Below are 25,326 nucleotides of genomic sequence, written 5' to 3'. Positions count from 1 at the left end.
ATTTAATTAGTTAGCATAGGTATAATTTTAGTTAACTATCACTCACAATCAATATTCAGTAATAATTACGTGAGTTAGAGTTTCGAGTTTGTATATTTCGCACGTTTGTATTATTCAAAATTTGTATAATATAATTTTGTATTACTTTTGTATAATGTAATTTTGTATATCTAAATTACATTCTATCCATACTCGTTTCTATTTTACAAACATTCCTTAAAATATCAGCCATCTGGATATTTATTAACTGTTCGGATAGATTAATTATGCCCTATAATAATTACCAATTTGTTACGCCAAAACTGGAAATAAAATTAAATCCCATAAATTACGCTTACGTTTCTTCTTACTATCAATTAGACAGATGCTAATCCCAATAAAACGAAGAAATTAAAAATTCAAATCCCTCCTGTTCGTCGAAGAAATTTTTCAAAGTGATGAAGAGATACAAAGTTTTGATGCGTGCAATTGTGTGTTGAAGGTGGGAAAAAGGACGCACATGCTCTTAACATGGTTGAATTAAAAATTGATGATTCCTATTACATACATATATCAATATATATAGTTGATTCAAACAGTTCAGACATGAAGGTGAAACAATTGTACATGGACAAAGCTACTATAGAGGCTGTAATGACAAAATAGAACATAGATCTTAGCTTCAATTTTCAAGTCAAAATAGTTGATAACAAAAGATATGTTGAATAATTATTCTGTTATAATGCACTTTTTATATTTTTTAAAATATGGTTGTTAATATATTAGTCATGATACACCTTGATACATTACTAGTTTTCCATATATGTGTTGGCTTTTTAGATTTGTGTATTAGTGTGTAGTTATTATTAAGTATCATGTACATTTCTTCTTATTCTTTGTAATGTATCATTATAGAGGCATGGGTAATTAAGAAACATTTTTTTAATGTGTTGTGTTGAATTTTTAGTCATGATACATTGTTACTCACAGTTTGATACATTACTAATTTGCCGCATATGTGTTAAATTTTTAGATCTATGTATCAATATGTGGTTATTATAAAGTATCAGATACATATTAGTTCGTTCTTCTAATTTTAATGCATCACTACAGAGAGATATGTGTGATTGAGACACAAAGGTATGAAATGTATTAGTTAGTTTCAAATTTTCGACCCCTCTTTTTGGGGGTTTTTGACAACTTGTGCTTTGGAAGATGAAGGGTGATCCTTCTTCAACTTTTCAATGTTTAACTTCAGTGTTACTAAAGGATAATGAAGTTTTTTAGATCTATTTTCGGCCCAATCAATGTCTTCATAATTAAAAACACAACCAATGTTAGACTGTTGAGAGTTCCATTGACTTGGTTCTGGACCATACAATATGTATGATCCATATGTTTTTGTCTTTATGTATAAAAATTTGTGAGAATCCAATCGGTGCTATATAATGGAATAATAAAAAGGTATCAATCTGTTTCCAAGTGCATATATAGTAACATCATGAAGAAGAACATTGTCTTATTGATTCTTTCTTTTTCTAATCCAATTTTCTATATCACTTGCAGACTGACCAACAAGCTCTAATCATTTTTTGGCCAATAATTGGACCAAGAATGCTTCTTTTTGCTCTTGGTTCGGCGTCAATTGCATTCCAAAAACGCAAAGGGTTGTGGCCTTGACTCTTCCTTGCAACTTCAAGGCACAATTTCCCCATATTTGGCCAATTTGTCCTTCCTCAGTGTTCTCAATCTCCACAACAACAGCTTCCGTGGTGGCATCCCTTATGGACTTGGTTGGCCACTTGCCTCGCTTGCGAGTGATTGATATTCAAAACAATCAGCTCAACAGAAGTATACCGACAAGTCTATTTCAAAACCGGAGAGTTGAAGTAATTTCATTGGGTTTCAATGAACTCAGTGGTGAAATGTGGAGAGGGCCATGGTATGTACCCCAACTCAGAGTCTTAAATCTCAGAAAAAATAGCCTTCTGTTGGAAATGCCACAAAAAATGATGAGTTTCAGTTTGTCTGGGAATAGAGTCGGCGGAAACATTACAAAAATGCCAAATCACAGAGCTCATAGTTTTTTTTCCATATCTATCAACAATATAACTGGAGACATACCTAGACATATTGGTTGTTTATTCAAACTCGAAAGGTTTTATGTTAGTGAAAATCCAATAGAAGGGACTATTGCCACTTCATTGGGAAATATTTCTACTCTGCAATATCTTGATTTTGTCGACAATTGGATGAAGGGGCAAATTCCTCAAGAATTAGGGAAGTGATCGGTTTTAGTTACAATAACCTACCGGGGAGAAATCTTAGAATGCTACAACATCTTTATTTGGATTCTAATAAATTTTCATCAAAATTTTCGTTGAGCCGTTGGAAGATGAGTGGCCTTCTCTATCTAGACGTGTCACAGAGTTCAACAGAGGGAGAAGTTACCCAGGATATTGGAGATTCGTGCTTGTGCTATCATTAATCCCGGAAAACAATCAAATTTAAGGAGGTTGTTCTTAAAATTGTTACTCCAGTGTAATATTGCAGTCCTTTCTGATATTCTTGTTGGTTCAATTTGGATAATGAAATGACAGAAGAAAGAGAAGTCCAAAGATGTGGAGAAGGTACTGGAGATGGGGACTCATCAATTAGTTTCTTATCACGAGATTCAACGAGCAACAAATAATTTTGATGAATCAAATTTAATTGGTGAGGGAAGCTCTGGATCTGTGTACAAAGGCACATTGTTTGGTGGAACTGCAGTGGCCATTAAGGTTCTCGATTTGGAAAATGATCAAGTATGCAAGAGGTTTGATACCAAATGCAAGAAATGTTAGGCACAAAAATCTTGTACCGGTGATTACTACTTGTTCTAGTGACTATATAAGAGCTTTTGTTCTGCAATTTATGCCCCATGGAAGTCTTGAGAATTGGCTGTACAAAGAAGATCGTCACTTGAACGTTCATCGAAGAGTTCCTGTAATGCTTGATGCAGCTATGGCAGTTGAATATCTACACCATGGTCATAACACTCCAATAGTTCATTGCGACCTGAAGCCAGCCAACGTTCTTTTGGATGAAGATATGGTGGCTCATGTTGGTGACTTTGGAATCTCTAAGATTTTAGCTGTGAAAAAATCCGTGGCACATACAGAGACATTGGGCATTCTTGGATACATTGCACCAGGTATAAAAAAATTACTCTCTTTGATTTTCTCTTATATCATAATTAAGCCTCTCTAAGGTCTAAAAAGAAAAAGAGCAAGTCTTTTATTTGTGCAGAATTATTGTTGTATTTCAATTGAGTAACTTCTCTTCATTCCTTTTCTAAGAATATGGCTCGGAAGGAATAGTGTCCACTAGGGGTGATGTTTATAGCTACGGCATAATGTTGATGGAGGTTTTGACGAAAAGAAGGCCAACAGATGAAGAAATATGCAATGGAAATCTTGACTTGAGGAAATGGATTACACTATCATTTTCAGGGAGTATGATGGATGTCAATCTTTTTTCAGATGAAGAACAAATCACCAGTAAAAGTGAAATGTGCATAACATCGAAGATAGAATTGGGTTTAGACAGCACAAAGGAAACACCAGAATCAGGATTGACAATGAAAGAAGCAGTGAAGAGGCTTAACAAAATCAACGCATTTCTAGAAATGTAGACGTTAGCATCTTATCCGATGGTGTTCTTCCCGAGCAGCATGTTAATATGATGCTTTTTGCTTACCTGTAGACACTTACTGTTTGTAGTTCAGAGTATTGCATTTCCTTCATTTTGTGATTTCGGATTTGAGTAGTCTTTAAAATGTTCTGAATGCTTGAATAAAATTAAGTAATATTATGAATGTGTTTAACTGCACTATTTTACTTTCAGTCTGCCTCTACTTCATATTTTTGATTCATTAGTTTCTTCCGATAGATATATTGAATTATTTAATAGTTGGACTTGGTGTATTTTGCAGGCAAATAAAAGATCAGATTCTAATACTTCAATAGTAAGTGCACATAATTTAAATTCAAACTTAAATTTGATCTACTTGTTTCTCAGTAATCAGTCAAAGTAAATATTCTTGAAAGTTTTGTGGTTCAAGGAAGTGAAATCACTCCCGTTCTCAGTTTCATTGCTCATCAATTGAAGCTATGTTTGTTATTTATAGCTTGTAGGAATTCTGACTCCCAAAATCGCCTAAGGAACAAGTTTATTCTATATGTTCCTTTGCAGATTACAACAGTTACGTTTTGTGAAGCAAATAAAATAATAACACAATATTTTATCGCGAAAAACCCCAACTCTTAAGGGTAAAAATCACGACCTACACCTCTGTATAATTTAACTCCACTTTATTAAACTTCAAGTCTCAACAAAATATTACAAAGTTATGTAACCTAATGAATTATAAACTCTAATTCCTAGCTAAGAAATTATAAACTCTAATTTCTATCTACCCAAAGACACAAAACCCCCCGGTTTTATATTTTCTAATGTTCTTCAAGTTCTACAACTTGTCGAACAACTTCTACTCACAAAACTCAGATTGTAAAGAACACTCTTGAATACAATCTTACAATTTTTCCTCACAAATTTCAACACTCCTAATAAATCTCAAAACTCTCTCAAACCTCTTGATCGTGTTTTGATCTTCTCTCTGTGTAAGTACGGAATTTTCTTCAAGCGAATCTATCGCCCTATTTATAGATCACATCTCCTCAAAGTCTTGTTCAACTCAAACTAGACTTTGTCATGTCTTCAACTCCTTGTTTAACTCGAAATCCTTCTTCACGTAGAATTCCTCGTTGAACTCGTCTTGGATAAAAAACCTTTCTACATAATTTCCTTAAATAAATAAGAAAGCACAATTTCCTTAAATAAATAAGAAAACACAATTTCCTTAAATAAATAAGAAAACACAATTTCCTTAAATATAAATAAGAAAACACAATTTCCTTAAATAGATTTCCTTAAATAGGAATTTAGTTTTCCTTCTTTCACTTGATTTTGAACTCCTTTATAAAAGAAAACTTTCTGTTCTGGTTGCTTGTCGAAAAAACAATATTTCACAGCTTTATATCTTCTAATTCGCGAGGTTGACGTTCTTCTTATCCAAGTCGGATTCGGTCAATAAGGAATACGTCGCGCAACCTGTTTCTTTTATCTGTTCCTGTATTTGTCAATTATCAAAATCTTTCTCATTCTAACATAGCTAATATTAAGTTTCAATGATTTAACAACCTCTTGAAATACCTCTTTTTGCCTCTCCTTTATATTTATACAAGGTTGTAACTATTAATGTATCAGATGCTCTTTATACTTGTGCTACCAGGTTTTGGAGATATTTTCCTGTTGTTTGTTTATCGTTTGTGGTCTGACTTTCTTTCAGGAGTCTCTTATGTGTATTTCTTGCTAGAACAAATGAACAAGAATGATAAAAATTATAAGGAATACAAAATAAAACTTGCTTGGCTTAGAGGCACGTTAATACGTTTCTTGAAGATAGTTGGAGTCTCTCCCACGAGCAATCGGAAGAATAAATAACAACTCTATCTTCGGGATTCAACTAAGCCACAAAACAAGTAGCATTCAAAAATGTTGCTCTTCTATTCTTGAATTGGTGATTTCACCTTTTGATCAATGTCTCACAAGTGTTTTCAAGGGAAAGTATTTTTGTTTGAATGCTTTTCTTTTTCAACCAAAAGAAACTCAATTTATAGGATAAAAAGTTTTGCAAGAAAAAGTCTTTTTTTTTTGTTTTTTTTTAATTAATAGAATTTATTAGGTTCATGAATTGGAAACAAAAAACTTATCTTTCCAAAAATCATAACGTAGAATTTAAAAAAAATTATTCTTGCAAATGTTTATAACATAGTTTTAAAGTAAATGAATGTTACAACTCACATTCATGTATTTGTTAATTCAAAACGGATGAATTTGTTTCAAAATTAATTGAAACACTAACTCTTACATTTCTTTCGCCACACACTTTTTTTTGAAATTCTGGGGTATGTACCATCATGCCCTGTGCTTTTGGGTCTTGATACTAACAAAATTTACCGTTGATATCTTCTTTGTTAACTCTTTATTTGTTTGTTCAAAATCAATTTACTTTTATCTGAAAATAAAACTACACTAAAAATAATTTATAATTTATTTCTACAAAATGTGTTTGTTGCAACAACATTTTATAAATTATTCAATTATTGATACGTGATCAAAAGACAGATTCAATATTACCTGTATAAGAATTAATACGTGGACACAATATAGGTTCATGTCCACTATTAATTACCATAAGTAAAATTTCACACATAAATTTTGTACTGTCCCAATAACAAAAGGTCAAACTAACATGTTTATTTCCTAAACTTATCTTAGACCGTGGAGACTCCCATTGACCATACAATATACGATCCATATGTTTTTGCCTTTATAAAGTTGGCCAATGTGAGATGAGATAATCAAAAGCACTAAGGCTGGATATAAAATGCTTTTGGAAAAAGGAAATAAAGGCAGATCGAGGAGTCATTCCATATGTTTGTTGTTGTTGATGCCGTGAAGACTTGGGCAAATACTAATTGTTCTGTCAAGTCAACACATAAAGTGGTATGATATAATTGAATAATATAGAGTTGTGTCTCCATTAAGGAATGTTTTATCGCAATGTGATAATGAAATTTTCTCAGTAGTAGAAAAGTAATAAATCGATAATATTAATGATCATCAATAAATTATTTTTTATATGGTTCCTCAATTCTGTATTTTAATTTTTTCTCGATTTAGATATATCTTACTTGAGCTAAATATTTTGATACTGTCTCTCTACCTTTAATGCAAGATAGGAAATAAAACTACCTACACATCACCCTACTTTTTATTCCTTAGGCAACGCACACGGAGTAACAGAAATAATAGAATAGAGTTTGGCCCATACCTTTTAATTCTTTTAATTATTATTATTAGTAATGGACCAAATTACCAATTAACACTTCATAAAAAGAAAGTATGTTAGTTGGTTTCATAGATGATAAATGCATGAGGCAGTGGCCGATCTAGGATTTTAAGGTTGTGGGTCCTCGAAGTGAAATTGTAAAAAATGTGTTAACAATGAGATTCGAACCTTGGTACACAACACTAAAAGATTCTTCAGTACCCATCCTAAAACCATTGTGCCAACTATATGATTTATTCATTGAGTGCTCTATGTTAATTTTATACAAATACCTATCGATTTCTACATAGATATATATATTTCGTAACGAAGTTAATGGGTGCTCGAGCACCCGGCGGACACCATGTGGGTCCGCCCCTATTGCGAGGTTGTGATGTTAACTTATGACAACATGTGTTTTTTCGAAACTTGTCTTACACTGCATGACTCCTTAGGTTGACTTGGTTTTTTTTATATATATTTATAAAAAAAATAAATTAAATTTACTTGAGTTGACTGACTTTTCTCAATCAACCCATAATTAGATTACGCAATTCCTCAGTGTGATGACAAATGTGAAATAAGTTTGTGCAAATTATTACCATTTAACTTCATTAGTATGTTTGTAATAAAAAATATATATTTCATTGGAAAATGTATAAATATCCTGTTAGATTATGACCGAACTTTAGAAATACATCTTAACTAAAATAAAATAAGGTCCTATTGATCTTGAACCCATTTTTTAATATAATTTTGTGCACCTTTTTGACTTATGTGTCATCCAAATATATCCCACGCGCCTCAATTGCGTGGAGTCATGGAGTGTGCCACGTAAGACAAAAGGTGCACAAAATTACAAAAGAAATAAGTTTATGGGTAATAGAACCTTAGTTTAGTTAACTTTAGATTTCGATTATAATCTAAGGGAGTACTTGTGCCTTGTCCCTTTTATCTATAATGAGAAAACAAATAAATTATAGCCATACAAATATAATAACATATTTAGGACTACATATTTTCATTCATGATTGATGTGATACGTTTGCCCTTTGTAGTGAACACTTGAGAAAGACTTGGGAAAATACCAATTGTTCGGTCAACTCAACAACTTAAGTGTTGCTATATAAATTTGAAAAACAAATCAAGCTTTGAATCAATCATGAAGAATAACATTCTCTTATTATTGATTCTTCTCTTTCTAATTCAATTTTCTGTATCGCTTTCTTCCTCAAATGAGACTGACCAAAGAGCTCTACTAGCTTTCCATAATCTCATTACAACTCCTAATCATTTTTTGGCCAATAATTGGACCAAAAATACTTCTTTTTGCTCTTGGTTTGGTGTCACTTGCAGCCCAAAAAGACAAAGGGTTGTTGCCTTGGATCTTCCTAATTTGCAACTACAAGGCACAATCTCTCCGTCTTTGGCCAATTTGTCCTTCCTCAGTGTTCTCAATCTCCACAACAACAGCTTCCACGGTGGCATCCCTTATGGCATCGGCCACATTCCTCGCTTGCGAGTTATTGATGTTAAAAACAATCAGCTCAACGGAAGTATACCAACAAGTCTATTTCAGAACCGGAGAGTTGAAGTAATTTCGTTGGCTTTCAATGAACTTAGTGGTGAAATGTGGAGAGGGCCATGGTGTGTACCCCAACTCAGAGTCTTAAATCTCAGGAAAAATAGCCTCACAGGTATGATCCCTCCTTCTGTTGGAAATGCCACAAAAATGATGAACTTCAGTTTGTCTGGGAATAGAGTCAACGGCAACATTCCAACGGAGGTCGGTAATCTGAGCCAGCTTGCATTTTTGTCCTTGAGAGATAATCAATTAACAGGTCCCATTCCTCCAACACTGTTTAATATATCGTCTCTACTTTCTGTAGCTCTGGCAAACAATAGCCTTTCCGGTCCTCTCTTGCTTGATGAAGGAAATATTGTCTCAAATCTCAACTTCTTAAGTATATTTGACAACCAAATTTCTGGTTGCATTCCTTCCAACATATGCCAACTCACACAGCTCAAACTTTTGTCCATATCTTTCAACAATATAACTGGAGACATACCCAGAAATATTGGTTGTTTATCCAAACTCAAGGAGTTTTATATTGGCAATAATCCAATAAAAGGGACTATTCCCACTTCATTGGGAAATATTTCCACTCTGCAGTATGTTTACTGTGTCAACAATTGGATGGAGGGGCAAATTCCTTCTGAATTAGGGAAGCTATCAAATTTGAGGGAGTTAAGCTTTGCCAATAATTCTAATCTTATTGGGCAAATTCCAGAGGCTGTTTTCAACATATCTTCTTTGGAACTGATTTATTTCAGTAACAATAACCTCTCATGGAGAATTCCAACCACTACAGGTCTTCATCTTCCGAACCTTGAAGGACTTCACTTGGGACACAATCAGCTTGAAGGGGAAATTCCATTGTTCATAACAAATGCTTCCAAGCTTCAGATACTGGATCTATATGGTAACTTTCTGACAGGCACTATTCCTACTAATTTGGGGAATCTTCGTGAGCTGCAAATACTGCTCCTACATGATAATCAACTTACCAATGAACCAAGAGAGCGTGAGTTGTTATTCTTCAATTCTTTGGCGGATTGTAGGATGTTGAAATATCTACAAGTGGGTTCCAATCCATTGAATGGCGTTCTGCCCAATTCTATTGGGAATCTTTCATCTACTATTCAAAGCTTTGAAATAGGAGATGCACACATCAATGGCCTCATCCCCACAAGTATAGGCAACATGAGCGGTCTTACATCCCTAAGCCTTAGAGCAAACAACTTGGTGGGAAGTATTCCTCCTGAGATTGGTAAGCTTAAACAACTCCAAGGCCTACTTCTATATAGCAATAAATTGCAAGGACGTATTACAGAGGCGGCATGCCATTTATCTAATTTAGTTCAATTGTATCTACATGATAATGAGCTCTCTGGATCAATTCCAGAATGCTTTGGGAATCTTAGCATGCTACAACATCTTTTTTTGGAGTCTAATAAATTTTCATCAAAATTTCCGTTGAGCATTTGGAAGATGAGTGGTCTTCTCTATCTAGACGTGTCACAGAATTCAATTGAGGGAGAAGTTTCCTCGGATATTGGAGGACTGAAAGCTATTGTAGAACTACATCTTTCCAGTAACCACTTTTCAGGTATGATATCAACCAGATTCGGGGAACTCCAAAATCTGCAGTATATTGACCTTTCCAACAATTCATTTTCTGACCAAATTCCATTATCCTTTGCCAACTTGATAAACTTGGAATACTTGGATTTGTCTTCAAATGCATTGTCAGGTACTATTCCTAAGTCTTTGGAAAAACTCTCATACCTTAAAAGCATTAATGTTTCATTTAACGATTTAGAAGGTGAAATACCGAGTGGTGGGGTGTTTGCAAATTCCACTTTGCAATCATTTCTCGGGAACAAAGGTCTTTGCGGAATGCACATATTGGAGATTCCTGCTTGTGCTATCACTAATCCTAGAAAACAATCAAAGCTTACGGAGGTTCTGCTAAAAATTGTTATTCCAGTGATTATTGCATCCTTTCTGATATTCTTGTTGGTTTCAATTTGGATGATGAAACGACGGAAGAAAGGGAAGTCCATAGATGTGGAGAATATACCGGAGATCCGGACTCATCAATTAGTTTCTTATCAGGAGATTCAACGAGCAACAAATAATTTTGATGAATCCAATTTAATTGGTGAGGGAAGTTCTGGCTCTGTGTACAAAGGCACATTGTTTGGTGGAACTGCAGTGGCTATTAAGGTTCTGGATTTGGAAAATGATCAAGTATGCAAGAGGTTTGATACCGAATGCCAAGTGATGAGAAATGTTAGACACCGAAATCTTGTTCCGGTGATTACTTTATGTTCTAGTAACTATATAAGAGCCTTTGTTCTGCAATTCATGCCCAATGGGAGTCTTGATAATTGGTTGTACAAAGAAGATCGGCACTTGAACCTCCATCAAAGAGTCTCCATAATGCTTGATGTGGCTGTGGCAATCGAATACCTACACCATGGTCATGTAACTCCAATAGTTCATTGCGACTTAAAGCCAGCCAACATTCTTTTGGATGAAGATATGGTGGCTCATGTTGGTGATTTTGGAATCTCTAAGATTTTAGCTGTGAGCAAATCCGTGGCACATACAGAGACATTGGGCACTCTTGGATACATTGCACCAGGTATGAAAAATCTACTCTCTTTGATTTTTTCTTATCATAATAAAGCCTCTCCAAGTTGTAGAGGTAAAAGGAGAATTATTGTTGTATTTCAATTGAGTAACTTTTGTTCAATCCTTTTCTAAGAATATGGCTCAGAGGGAATAGTGTCTGCTAGTGGTGATGTTTATAGCTACGGCATCATGTTGATGGAAGTCTTGATCAAAAGAAGGCCAACAGATGAAGAGATATGCAATGAAAATCTTGACTTGAGGAAATGGATCACACAATCATTTTCAGGGAGTATGATGAAAGTTATGGATGCCAATCTCTTTTCCGAAAAAGAACAAATCACTTGTAAAAGTGAAATGTGCATAGCTTCCATGATAGAGTTGGCTTTAGATTGCACAAAGGAAACGCCAGAATCAAGGATAACTATGAAGGATGTAGTAAAGAGGCTTAACAAAATCAACAACACATTTCTGGAAACATAGAATTCATGGTGTTGTTTTCGGAGCTGCAAATAAATATGATGCTCTTTTGTTTCTTTAATATAGTTGTCGTAAATTGTTTTTAATTTCATTTGAGTGGTTTTGGACCTATTTTACTCTATGATCTACTTAATGGTGTTTAGCTGCACTATTTTGTATTTTTGAATGTGATAATGAGTGAATGTGAAAAAAAAAGAAACAATTAGTGAAAATAGTCTAACAATTTCATTAAAAATACTAGATACGTGGTGCTCGTGCCAGCACTGACCCAAAATTAATAGTCGATGTAGTAGTTATAGATACATTAAATGAATGTGAAGGAGCAAAGATGAAATATAAAGAAAATGTGTATGAATAAGTGGATCCAGCAAGTAACTGTCACGTACTTCTGTAAAGGGGTGTGTTCAATCTCATCTTCCTGCGAATTTAACTATTTAACTTTAAAATATCTCATAAGAGCAATGAATCTATTGAAAGAAAAAGTATCAGCAGGGATTGATAATTCCAAATTGAAAATTCTTCCATCCATATCCACATTAGCATTGAAATTATCAAGCATAATAGGAATATAATCCTGAGGTAAATGCCCAAATAGATAACTGCTACTACTACTATAATAACATTGTCAGTATAATCCTACAAGTGAGGTCCGGAGAAAAAGTAATTTGGGAAAAAACAAAAAGCATATGAGAACTCCTATCTTCTTAAAATATAACAATAACTATAATAAAATAAGACAATGATCGAAGTAGAATAAATGTCAAATAGTGACAGAAAATCAAACAACAAGAAACTACAAAGTAGTCAAATAACACTCAACTACGTAACTAACCTTTAAAACCTAATTCGAGTTGTTCATAGCCTGTTATCTAAGTTCATGTGCTCGGTCAGCTGAAACTACATCATATTGTATCTAACCTGTGAAAACCCAAAAAGAATATCAACTATTGAATCAGAAAGTTCGAAATGTGTTCGAAATGGAAACAAATGGAAAGATGAAAACCACATTAAAATTCTCTTACTATTACATGATTTAGATTCTAGGAAATGTAATTGTGATGATTGTTGACACCCAATTTTGGACCTCCACAATATAAATTAATCACCGAGTTTCTTAAATTTCAAATGAGTTGAAATAATTGACTTTATAAAATTTAAAATATTTCTCAAGTCATTTTAAAGTAGCTTTAGTCGATTTTTATAATTTTTAAATATTATATATTTTTATATAATTAATTTATCTTGTAAAATATTCGAAAATCGTCTCAAAAAGATTTTAATTTACTTAACGCTTTATTAAATTAATTTTGTCTAAACAAGTATCTTATATTTTGAGTCCTTAGTTTATAATTGAGTTAGTTATTTTATCTTGTTAAAATTTAAGAAGCTCGTTAATTAACTAATGTCGATTCAATGGGTACTCGAGAATTCACTATTTATACCTTACTGCAGGTATAGACTCATGGTATGAATAGTTGACGAGATGATTTAACTACACAAAATTGGGCAGACAAAACAAGAAGGGGACCTGGTCCCTCATAAGGTTAGTATCATTTAATACTACACTGACAATCGTCTACATCATTGCCACGTGTCCTTGTCTTGTTCATCGCGTCAGTTTCAGAGGTCTTTTCAATTTCAAATGAAGAGTCGGCACTGTTTAAGGACCCGATACTCTTTTGTTTTAAATACCCCATTCTCTCCTTAACAATTCATCAAATCTTCTAAGCATTCTCTTCCTGATCAATTTTTTTTGTTCAATGTTACTGCTTGTTCTCTGTTTCTCGAAATGTCTAAGTCTAATTCTTCGTCACAAGTTCCTATTTCCCCAGAAATAAAAAAACCCAGTTCATTCGATTTCTCAATCCCCATTTTGGAAGAGTCATCTTTGACCCCCATGTGTGAAGATAGAACACATGCTGGGTCTATATTGCCTGTGAATCTAGTTGAAAGTGGGTTTGCTCCACCTAGAATGGATGGAGTACCTTGTTCTCCCATACTGGTTTTGTGTGAAGAAAATTCTCATACTTCTGAGGCGCAATCAGTTGCTAAACCTAGTTCCAAACCAGGGTTTGATGAAATAGATGGTGCATCTATGGCTGTGTCATCCTCGATGTCGGAAAGGTTGTTCGAAGGGGATCTACCTGAGGGAAAGGGGACAGAATCCTGCAATCTTACAGCAGGGGCAGAATTGGTGGCGATACAAAGTTTGGCTTCACTTAGGGATGAATCTCATACCTCATTGATGAATGAGGCGTTCTGGTCCCCAGAACAGGTCCTCACTAAAACTCAACCAATCTTTGACCACACTCCCAAGTCGTCTGATGTGGAATCTGAAGGGGAGGAAGAAGGGGAAAAATCCCCCTTAAGATGGAAAAGGCAAGGAATAAGAGGTAGTAATCTTTCTCTTGCCAGTGGCCCTGAACAAGAGACTGTGGTGGACAACAATGACAATGTTGTTGATACTCGTGCTTGGGATGAGGAAAGAAAAAGAAAACGGAAAGAAAAGTTGATCAAGTCTAGCTTGAAGGAAGGTAAACGACAATATGGCACCCGAAGTGCCTCACAAATGGTGTTGGGCAATGCTATGTTGGAAAATGTAGTACAGACAGAAAGAAGAAGACACTAAAGAATTCAAGGGGTGGTTCAAGAGGACCCAGTTATTAACCCAGTCCCTGTTGAGGAGAGTGACTCAAAATCTGAGAAAGTTGCCAAATATGTGGCAAAGCGAAGAAGGGAGTCAGAGGGTGAGAAGGTGAAAGTTAAAATAACTCAAAGGAACCTCCAGTCAAGAAGGTTAAAAACGTGATAGACCAAAAGAGGAGGAAATCTGAAGTTGCACCCGTAAAGGGACTTGGTCCAGGGTAAAGTTTGATGGAACTGACATGACAAGTAAATAAAAAGTTGAGAAGATGAAATTGCAAAAAGTTCTAAATGGTAGAGTGTTTGCTAAAGATATTCTAACGGAGCATGGTATGGGAGCTCTTGTTGACGCTGTTACTATCCAGGAACGGGGACATTTATTCGAGCCTTCAGTCCCATATCTCCATGAGCTAGAGGTGCGAGTTCTATTACAAAATGGACTTTCTTGATGATGGGAGTATTTCTACTTCTGTTTAGGGGGTAGATATAAGTTTGAATGAGGAAAACATTGGGATTATCCTGGATGTGCCTACTACTGGAATACAATCCATTGAAGGGTGTAGGCCTTCGGCGGTATTCATAGAACTCGCCTCAAAGAAGGGAGAAACTAAGCAGGTAGGGGTACCCAAAAAGTACCTCAAGGGAGAGTATAAGTTGATCTTTGAGTTTCTTAACAAGGTCATGATGCCTAAGTCGGAGAAACGTACACTCGCGTCTGCTGCAGATCTCTTTCTGATGGGAAAGTTAAGTGATCTTGAAGCGATAAATCTCCCAGCAATCATGCTTGAGCATATGCTTTGTGTTATGACATGGAAGAAGGCGAATCATGGAATTCCATATGGGTATCTTCTCAACTGGTGTTCAATCACTTCGAGGTGACCTTCGGGATGGGTGTACCAGACACTTTCAAACATATATTTTCCAAGTCTACTCAATGAGATTGCTAGTGCATTGAAGGAGAAACACCAGGTTGCTCACATGTTGCAGCACTCCTCGAGCAACAAGTTATTCTTAAGCGGGAAGTGGATGATCTCACTGTTCTCTTGGCTGCTAAGAAAGTTGAGGTGGTCACTCTTAAGTTTGAGCTTCAGAAGGTGATCTCAGGAGCACCTGGTCCTAGTCAGGACAGTAAGGCAGAATTAAGCAAGTTGAAAGCTGAAAATGATCACCTAAAAGCTACAAATGCCTTACTTAGTGAGCAAATTCAAGCTCTCAACAAGCAACTCATTAAGGCTCATGAGGATGCCAATGAGCGAGTGGTTTTGCTTTTGTGAACCCTTAATCCCTCTCCCTTCCGTCCTAAATGTTTCCTGCTGTATCTTTGTGTCTAATTGTACTCCTTTCTCTTCAAGTGGCTTGATGTAGTTTTTTGTTAATTTTAAGTGGCCAGTATTAATATGATCAAATCTTAATTCTATTTTTATGCATTGTTTCTACGTATTATTATTATCTCTTTTTGCTTACATTTGCATGTTCTGTGTGGCCATAGCCCTGGATTCTATTATTCTCATGTGTTGCTTTTACGTATGTTTGTTGTCCCTTCTTTTCAATGATGTCAAAAGGGGGAAGATTTGTAGTAGTCGTTCAAGGGGGACGGGAATCCTGGTGTAAGGGGGAATCTATGTAAAGGGGAATCATGGTTTACGGAGGAATGATGTTTGGAAATATTGCTTTATGTACTTGAATGAATGTGTGAGGAACAAATGCAGGTTGGTTTGTCATCATTGAAAAGGGGGGAATTTTTAGGAGATTCGCCTCAAGATTTTTTGATGATTCCTCACAAGTGCAGGGACCCGGTGCTCTGCAGAGTCTAATAAAACTAGTCCCATCTGCGAAAAGTACAAACAATTGTAAAAATATTGTCTGCGTCAAGGAGGTTGGTGAAGAGCAGTGTACTTCTCCAATCAAAACCGACTAGGTTGTTTTGTTTGATGGACAAGAAATCTTGATGATATATATCAAACAAAATACAACACATTACTCATTCATTCAAAAAGGGAAAATACTTTCGAGCGTTAAGAACAACAAGATATTGATCTAAAGCTTTCAGTTCTTCTTGTTATTTGTTGTTTTTATATTTGCTTGTAATTTTTCTTAAATTGTATGATTCGTTTCGAACTTGATAGAAACGTATCAAACCTTAGGTGTTTCACTGTAAGATTTTGGGTTACGGGTAACTTTGGTTCTTACTGAGTAGTGTTGTATCTGCTCGTGCTCAACTAAGTAACAGGGTGTATTGCTTAGTGAAGAGACTATAGGGTTAGTCTCTTGTTTTGAAACAGACTTTTACTTTTGCTTGATTGAAGATTAGTGAAAGTGGTTGTTGAAAAGTCCTGTTGAGAACAAGTCGTGGTTTTACTCCCTTGAACAAGGAGGTTTCCACGTAAAAATGATTGTCTCTTTTTCTTTCTGTTTGTGTCATTACTTACTGTGCATCAGTGTTACGGGGACCAGGTTCCATTTAAGATAAGTGGACACATACATTCCAACAGGAGTCCAAGTTGAGTTCAACAAGGATTTGTAGCAGCAAAGACAAAGTTGACATGAACAAGGACTTGCTGGGGTTTACTCTATAAATAGGCCGATAGTTTCGCTTGAGAAAATTGCACACTTACATAGAGAGAAGACCAAAACATGATCAAGAGTTTGAGAGAGTTTTGATATTACTTGGGGAGTGCTGCAAGTTGAGTGATTACTTGTAAGGTTGTATTCAAGAGTCTTGTTTAGAATCTAAGTTTTGTAAGTAGGGTTTGCTTGACAAGTTGAAAAATTTGAAGAGCATTAGAAGATATAAAACTAGGGAGTTTTTTGTCTTAGGGAAGAAAGGAATTAGAGTTTATAATTCCTTAGGTTACAGAGTTTGTAATCGTTGTATTTTTTTGAACGTTTATAAAAAATACAAAGTGTTGCATGAATTATTTGTCATTATGTTTCAAGTTAACAGAAACATGTTCTCTTTACTTGTTCCCTTGAAGAATTCAGGAGGGTAGAATTCCAACAAAGGGGTTCTACAAAAGGAACAAGTTGCTAATCCTGTCCCCATTGATGACAGTGAAACACAATCTGAGGATATTGCCAAGTATGTGGCAAAACGTCGACAATAAGCAGAGGATGAGAGAGTAAATTCCAAGTAGTCAGAAGAAACCAAGGAAAGCTCTAGCAAAAAGGACTAAAAAGTGAAAATCTCAAGTTAAAAGGAATGCATAAATTCAACCCATAAAGGGACTTGGTCTCAGGGTACAGAGTGGAGAACCAAAAAATGACAAGGGAAGACAGGGTTGAGAAGATAAAAGTACAGAAAGTTCTGAATGGACGAGTGTTTGCTTTAGACATTCTGACAGGGCATGGTATGGCCACACTTGTTGATGCTATTACAATACAAGAATTGGGACATCTGTTCGAACCCTCTGTCCCATACTTGCATAATTCTGAAGTGCATAATTTTTGTTATAAATGAACTTACTTGAAGATGGGATCATTACCACTGCAGTCAAAGGGGTGTCCATAAACTTAAATGACGAAACCTTGGGTTCATTTTGGGCGTGCCTGTGGCTAGAATCAAATCTATCGAGGGGTGCAAGCCTTCAACAGTATTCACCCAGTTTGCCATAAAAAGTAGTGAAGTTAAGCAGGCTGGGGTGCCCAAAAAGTATCTCAAGGGTGAGTTTCAGTTGACCTTTGAGTTTATTAACAAGGTTATGGTCCTTCAGACGGAGAAACATACTGTGGCATCTGCTGCCGATCTATTTCTTATGGAGAAATTGGTAGATCTGGAATAGATAAATCTCCTTGCCATCATGCTGGAACATATGCATAGGGTAATGACTTGGAAGCAAGCAAAGCAAGTCATCCCGTATAGGTATCTTCTAAACCGGTGTTTAATCATTTTGAAGTACCATTAGGGATTGGAGTACATGGTACTATTAAGCAAATGTTCACGAAGTCTACATTACAAGATTACGAGTGTATTAAAGGGGAAGCACCAGGTCGTACTCAGGTTGCTGTAGTTCTTGAACAACAAGCCACTCTTAAGCGGGAAGTGATGATCTAACTGCCATACTGGCTGCTAGGGAGGTTGAGGTAGTTACTCTCAAGTCAGAACTGCAGAAGGTAATCTCCAGGGGACCTGGTCCCAGTCAATGTAACGAGGAATTGTTTAACAAGTTGAAGACTGAAAATGATCTTCTTAAAGATAAATATGCCTCCCTCAGTGAGGAAATTCAGACTCTCAATAAGCAACTAATCAAAGCTCATGAGGATGCAAATGTGTCCTGGTGTCTTATTCTCTCCGTCCGTACTCCATTCCCAATGGCTTGATGTTTTTATTTTGACAATTTTCAATGGTTAGTATTTATGTGATCTAATCTCCTTGTTGTATGACTCTGTTTATGCGTGAATCTATTATCTCTTTATGCTTTCAACGCATGTTTTGTGTGGCCGTAGCCTTGAATTCTCCTGTTATCTCGTGTTACTACTTGTGTATGTTTATTGTCTCTCATTTTCAATGATGTCAAAAGGGGGAAGATTGTGTAGTTCCTTGATTGTGGATTCCTTGCTTGTGAATTACGAGGGGACATAGCTTAAGGAGGAACCATGGATTAAGGGGAACATTGTTTTTTATACTTTTTGAATGAATGTGTGAGGAAGGTATGCAGGTTGTTTATCATCATCAAAAAGGGGGAAATTGATAAGAATTTAGCTCTTCAAGATGTTTTGATCATCTCCTCACAAGTGTAGGGAACCGGTCCTCTGTACAGTACGAAACTAGTCCCACTTGTCAAAAGTATTGGGCAGCTGTAAAAGCTGTCAGCGTCAGGAAGGTTGGTGAAGAGCAGTATACTTCACCAATCAGAATCAACTAGGTTGTTTGTTTGATGGATGACAATCTTCATGATATATATATATATATATCAAACAAATGAACAACATTTCTCATTCATTCAAAAGGAGAAAATTCTTCAAGCTTCAAGAACAGCAAGAAATCGATCAAAGTGTATTCAGTGCTTCTTGTGATTGTTGTATTTCGTTTGCTTGTAATTGTTCCTAAATTGTAGGATTTGTTTCAACTGTGATAGAAACGTTTTAACCTTGGGTGAATCATTATAACGTCTTGGGTTACGAGTAACTTAGGCTTTTATTTCAAGTCTATATTAATCAGGTAGGATTAGTATAGAGAGCAGTGTTGTATCCGCTCATGCTTAGCTAAGTGATACGGTGTATTACTTAGCATAGAGATTAGTAGGTTAATTTCTTGTTTTGTAACTGACTTTTACTTTTGCTTGTTGAAGATTCGTGAAAGTGGTTTTGAAAAGTCATGTTGAGAACAGGTCGTGGTTTTACTCCCTTGAGCAAGGAGGTTCCCAAATAAAGTGATTGTCATTTTTAGTTTCTATAAATTGTTCTTTATTCACTGTGCATTAGTGTTGAGAGGACCAAGTCCCATCTATATTAGTGGACGTATACATTCCAACAGAGGAACATCACTTGGACTCGCTCGCTTATACAAAACAGGATTTTAGGCATTTTTCATGTATTGACTTTAGTCTAGTGAGACATCAAGAATTAGTGATTGACGCCCAAACTTGACCAACTTGTTTGGCGGACCGACCTTTAACAACCTTTGAGTTATGTCATGACATATTTTCCGCTTAGTTACTATTGAAATCGATAACTTTTATGATTCGATTATTAAATTAATTAACAACATTGAAAGAAGAAGTAAAGATCATATTTCTCTCTCTCTACATAAGGTATTGGATTTATAGCATAGCTCAAAGACTTGGATTTGAAGGTGCTTCTGTTGTTATCTCTGCTCGCAAACAGGTTTTTTCTTCACTCCAAAAATTAGTATGAGGCTTCTGCTATAATCGTGAGTTTAATTTTTGTCCTTGGTCGATAATCAATTAACATGTTTCATCCCACAACACTGTTGTACCTCCAATGGAATATTGTGTGAAATCTAAAGTTTCTAAGTTTATCTTAGAGTTTTTGGCTAAAATCATTTTTTCAAGTATGACCTAAACCTAAAGTAAATCCTTATGTTATATAAGTGAACAAAGAACATCCTTGAAATATCCAAATAGTTGCAAGATTCATCCTTTTATCTACTTTTTTGTAAGAAACTCATGTCGCCAATAAAAAAAGATCTAACCCATCAGTGGTTTAAATCACATTCAGACAAAATATATTCAAATTATAAATATTCTTTGTAAAAATATGGCCAAATACTACTCTAACTTCAAAAAATTTTAATAAACTAATTTTATTTTTATTTTCATAACTAAATGTCTACGTAATTTCACTAAATTTTCAATATTTTTGTACATTGTTTAAAATGTAAAATGCATTGTATATATATTAGATACGCCCTAAATATTGTATTAAAGAAAATCTCTAAATAGTTAGACATAATATTTTTGAAATGATTTTCTTTACATAATTTTTCTATCCATCGGAACCTACTCTATAAATATTTCAAAACTTATTATTGGTGCAAGTCAATTGACTTGATGATGCAAAAAACATATTAACTAACAACACTCAAATTTAGATACTAAGAATTGAAGATTCATTTTCTATCTATATCCTTATTCTTTTTAGCTAACTTTGATCTTCTCGTTGTGGCCAAGACATGACCAAATTAAATTTTGTTTATTAATTCTATCAGTTTCTTAACAAAAATATACTGAGGGATGATTCATGTTATTGTATAAGGATGTTTTTTGTTCACTTAGATAATATAAGGATATACCTTAGATTTGAGTCATAGTTGAGGGATGATTTTAGCCAAAAACTCTATATCTTAAGGGGAGTCCGGAGCCTAAAGAGTGAAAAAAATTAACAAAAGTTTCAAAACGGTATATGAATTTTTTTAAAAACAAAACGGTAAAATCACTTTGGAAGTAGCGATTTTGTCCGTCGGAGTTAAGGAAAATCGCTACTATAGCAGCGCTTTCTACAGCTTGCTTTTTTTTTAAAAAAATAAAATAAAATAAATAAATAAATCAAATCGCTGCCAAGGCAGAGATTTTTCTTATCAATTTTTTTTATTTTATTAATAAATCGCTGCAAATGCATCGATTTTACGTTTTTTTTTTTAATTTTTAGCAATTTACAATTTTTTTAAATTTTTAAATAAATCGCTGCCAGCGCAGTGATTTACGGAATTTTTTTTTAAAAAAAAGTCGCTGCACTGACAGCAATTTACTTAAAAATGAAAAAAAATAAAAAAATTTTATAATCGCTGCCGGTGCAACGACTTATTTAAAATTTTTTAAAATAATTCATAAATCGCTGCCAGTGCAGCGACTTATAAAAAATTTTTTTTTTCAATTTTTGAATTAAATCGCTTCTTTAGTAGCGATATATTTTTAATTTTTTTTAATTGTGTCATGATATTTCTGCAAAACGTAAATCCTGCCTACTTTAATTATTTTTTAATGGTAGTAAATCCTGCCTACTTTAATGAATTGGTAGTGCAGCGACTTATTTAAAAAATTTTAAAAAAATAAAAACAAATTTCATAAATCACTGCTAGTGCAGTGACTTATTTAAAAATTAAAAACAAATAAAAAATTCTGTAAATCGCTTTAAAAAAATTGTAAAATGGTAAATCGCTAAAAATAATTTAAAAAGTTAACGTAAAATCGCTGCCTTTTGCAGCGATTTGGTTTTTTTTTTTTTTAAAAAAAATAAAATGAAATTGAACAAATCGCTGCTATACCAGCGATTTTTCTTTACTTTGGCGAACAAAATCGCTACTTCCTCAGCGATTTTACCGTTTTTAATAAAAAGAATTTCATATACTGTTTTAGAATTTTTGTTAATTTATTTCACCCTTTAGGCTCCGGACTCATCTCAAGGGTACTAGAGAAATACCCTTCAAATATTAAGTGAAGATATTTCATTTGGTTCTGGATCATATAAATAATGCAACTTCTTTTTATTAAAAAAAATGATTTCACTGATACAAGTTGACTGACTTTTCTCAATCAATTCCCTTACCCCCTCAGTTTACGCATAATTGACCTGTCTTTCTTGTGGTTTTGTCTTTATAAAGTTGGCCATTGTAATATTCCTCAATGAGATGACATATCAATAACATCACATAAAAGTTTGTGGAAATCACAACCAATTCTAATTTCCTCAATGAGATAGACATATCAATAACATCACATAAAAGTTTGTTTGTGGAAAGCACAACCTATTTTAATATTCCTCAATGAGATAGACATATCAATAACATCACATAAAAGTTTGTGGAAATCACAACCTATTTATTTTAAAAGTATGAACTCCTAACTTAAATGTTCGAACGAATTCGCTCTCTTTGCTGTGAACAAGAGGAAGCTCTGCAGATGAAGCATTATTATGATATTCTAACTTAGGTCCTGACTTTTTTGATGAGTTGTGACTTTTCCAATAAGTTGTAACTTTTTTCAAAGGGTTGTAATTTTTCAATGAGTTGTGACTTTTCCAAAGAGTTGGGACTTTTCCATAGGGTTGTGTCTTTTTCAATAAGTTGTGACTTTTAATTTTCAATAAGTTTTGACTTTTCGGAAGAGTTGTGACTTCTCGGAAAGTCTATGACTTTTCAAATAAGACACAAAAATATTTGTTCATATACCCATTATTGACGACAAATAAAGAAATTTCCTTTCATTTTTCAACTATAATTTTTTTTAGTCTTCTACTCTTCTACTTTTCCCTAGAGTTGTGATTAGATAATTAGTTTAAAGTGTTTGTGGATAAAATCTTAATACAATATTTTGTACACATCCATTATAATTATACAGAAAGTAAATAATCTCCTATCAAACTTTTAATTGATGAAACATTAATATTGCACCACGATTTGCATAGGAACTTTTAACACTATCAAGAAATTTAATTTGACTAGTTGTTATCTTTTCCCTTTTGTTTTATAATCTCATTTATGACTTATTATTAACTTCTCATATCATTATCTCGATGCATTCACTTTGAGGTAATGAATTTGGTGTATTACAGTTAATAATGAGACAAAGTAAGAAATCTCAATTGGACACATTTTTTTTTTAAAAAGAACTCAAATCATGTTATTTAATAATACTAGTCGTTGCTCACGTGTGTCTCGCATGTGTACCCGATCAATTAATATTGAGTTTTTAAAAATGACACAAGTATACATAATAAATTGATAATATTAATGATCATCAACAAATTATTTTTTATATGATTCCTCGATTGCGTATTTTAATTTTTTTCTCAATTTAAATGTGTCTTACTTGAGCTGAATGTTTTGAAACTGTCTTTCTACCTTTAACACAAAATAAGAATAAAATTGTGTACACATTACCCTGCTTTTTATTCCTTAAAGGCAACGCACACGGAGTAATAGAAATAATAGAATAGAGTTGGCCCATACCTTTTAATTCTCATTATTATTATTATTGTTGTTGTTATTATTATGGACTAAATTACCAATTAACACTTCATAAAAAAAAGTATTATTACAGGGTAGTTGTTCCAAAGATGATAAATGCATGTGGGGTTATGATGGTTACTTAGTTCAAGCAATATGCATTTTTTTCAAATTTGTCTTACACTGCATGACCCCTTAGGTTGACTTGGACTTTTACCATATATATAATGCAACCTTTTATATATATAGAAAAAAGAAATTAAAATTATTTAAGTTGACCGACTTTTCTCAATCAACCCTTAATTAGATAACGCAATTCCTTAATGTAAAATAAGTTTGTGGAAATTAAAACCATTTAAATTCATTAGTACGTCTGTAAAAATATATATATATATATTTCATTTTATATAGGAAAAGGGTTTCAGTGTTCCGTTAGACTATGATAGGAATTTCAGAGACACATCTTTAACTAAAATAAGGTCCTATTACTCCTGAACCCATTCTTTTTTAATTTTGTGCACCTTTTGACTTATGTGACATCCAAATATCTCTCACGCGCCTCAATTGTGTAGAGTCATGGAGTGGCACGTAAGACAAAAAGATTCACAAAATTACAAAAGAAATAAGTTTAGGATAATAGGACCTTAGTTTAGTTAAGGTGTGTCTCTGAAATTTCGATCATAGTCTAAGAGCTACTTGTACATTATCCCTTTTATGTATAATGAGAAAACAAATAAATTATAGTCAATACAAGTGTAATAACATATTTAAGACTAAAAATTTTCATTTTAATGTTTTGCATGATTAATGTGATACGTTTGCACTTTGCAGTGAACACTTGAGAAATAGTGATATTGTGAAGGCCAATTGCTCTGTCAAGTCAACGTACAACGTAAGTGTTGCTATATATCATATATTACTAAAAGCATGAACAAAAAAGTTGAAAGTTGAATTACAATTTTACCCCTTCTATTAATTAAATTGTTATAAAATATTTAAATATTTAACTTTATAAATTTAATTAAATGTTAATGACTTTTAGACTTCCTAAGATTAATTTCTAATTAAATCTCTAATCTATTAATATTTATCATCTATAATCTATATGTATATAATAATTATAATTTTTTTTTTAAAAAAATATTTACCTAAGTTTCTTTTCTTTTCCTCTTCTTATAACTTTTTCCTTAACCCTTCTCATGAATAATATAATTGATGTGGATAAAGTAATATCCTTTATGATAAATAACGAAATATAATAATTTAAAGGGTGCAAATCTACAAAATGGAGACGCACATTGATAATGTCCTCTTGATTATTATTAAAGAATGACTATAACTTCACAAATTTAAATTCATTAATGCTTAATTACATGATAAGAACTTTAGTTGTGCTTTCTACATGGCTTGCTAACTTTAAATTTTTTTTCATATTCTTCATTTATTTGTTATTATTTTCTAATTACTTATTTAGCTTTTATACTCTTGGGAAAAGGGTCTGATATACCCCTCAACTTTGTCATTTGGAGCTGATATACCCCTCGTTACAAAAGTGGCTCATATATGCCCTTACCGTTATACAAACGGCTCACATATACCCCTGCCGTTACAAAATGGCTCACATATACCCTTCATTTAACGGAAGTTAAAAAATTAGTTTTAAATTTATATTTATTACTTCTAATTTTT

The 25,326-nt window shown here is 33.8% G+C and overlaps 1 protein-coding gene and 1 pseudogene across 1 annotated transcript; both read left to right on the top strand.

The window, feature by feature from the left end:
• The first annotated feature begins 1,444 nt into the window (after nt 1-1,444).
• On the top strand, nt 1,445-3,842 carry LOC107016147 (annotated as a pseudogene).
• Nucleotides 3,843-7,968: 4,126 nt separating this feature from the next.
• Nucleotides 7,969-11,757, top strand: LOC107015604 (receptor kinase-like protein Xa21). The gene is made up of 2 exons (XM_015215928.2): nt 7,969-11,124; nt 11,248-11,757. Exons 1-2 carry the CDS (start codon nt 8,076-8,078, stop codon nt 11,592-11,594), a joined length of 3,396 nt encoding a protein of 1,131 aa, XP_015071414.1. The 5' UTR covers nt 7,969-8,075; the 3' UTR covers nt 11,595-11,757.
• The last annotated feature ends 13,569 nt before the right edge of the window (nt 11,758-25,326 follow it).

Source organism: Solanum pennellii, chromosome 4 (assembly GCF_001406875.1).
Source record: "Solanum pennellii chromosome 4, SPENNV200".
Lineage (NCBI taxonomy): Eukaryota > Viridiplantae > Streptophyta > Magnoliopsida > Solanales > Solanaceae > Solanum > Solanum pennellii.
This window is presented reverse-complemented; position numbering and strand designations above follow the sequence as displayed.

What these genes read in the sequence shown, in the direction of transcription:
- LOC107015604 (XM_015215928.2), top strand. Translation starts at nt 8,076, where the DNA reads ATGAAGAATAACATTCTCTTATTATTGATTCTTCTCTTTCTAATTCAA. An exon ending in TCTTGGATACATTGCACCAG is followed by an intron (nt 11,125 to 11,247) that starts GTATGAAAAATC and finishes TCCTTTTCTAAG; the next exon opens with AATATGGCTCAGAGGGAATA.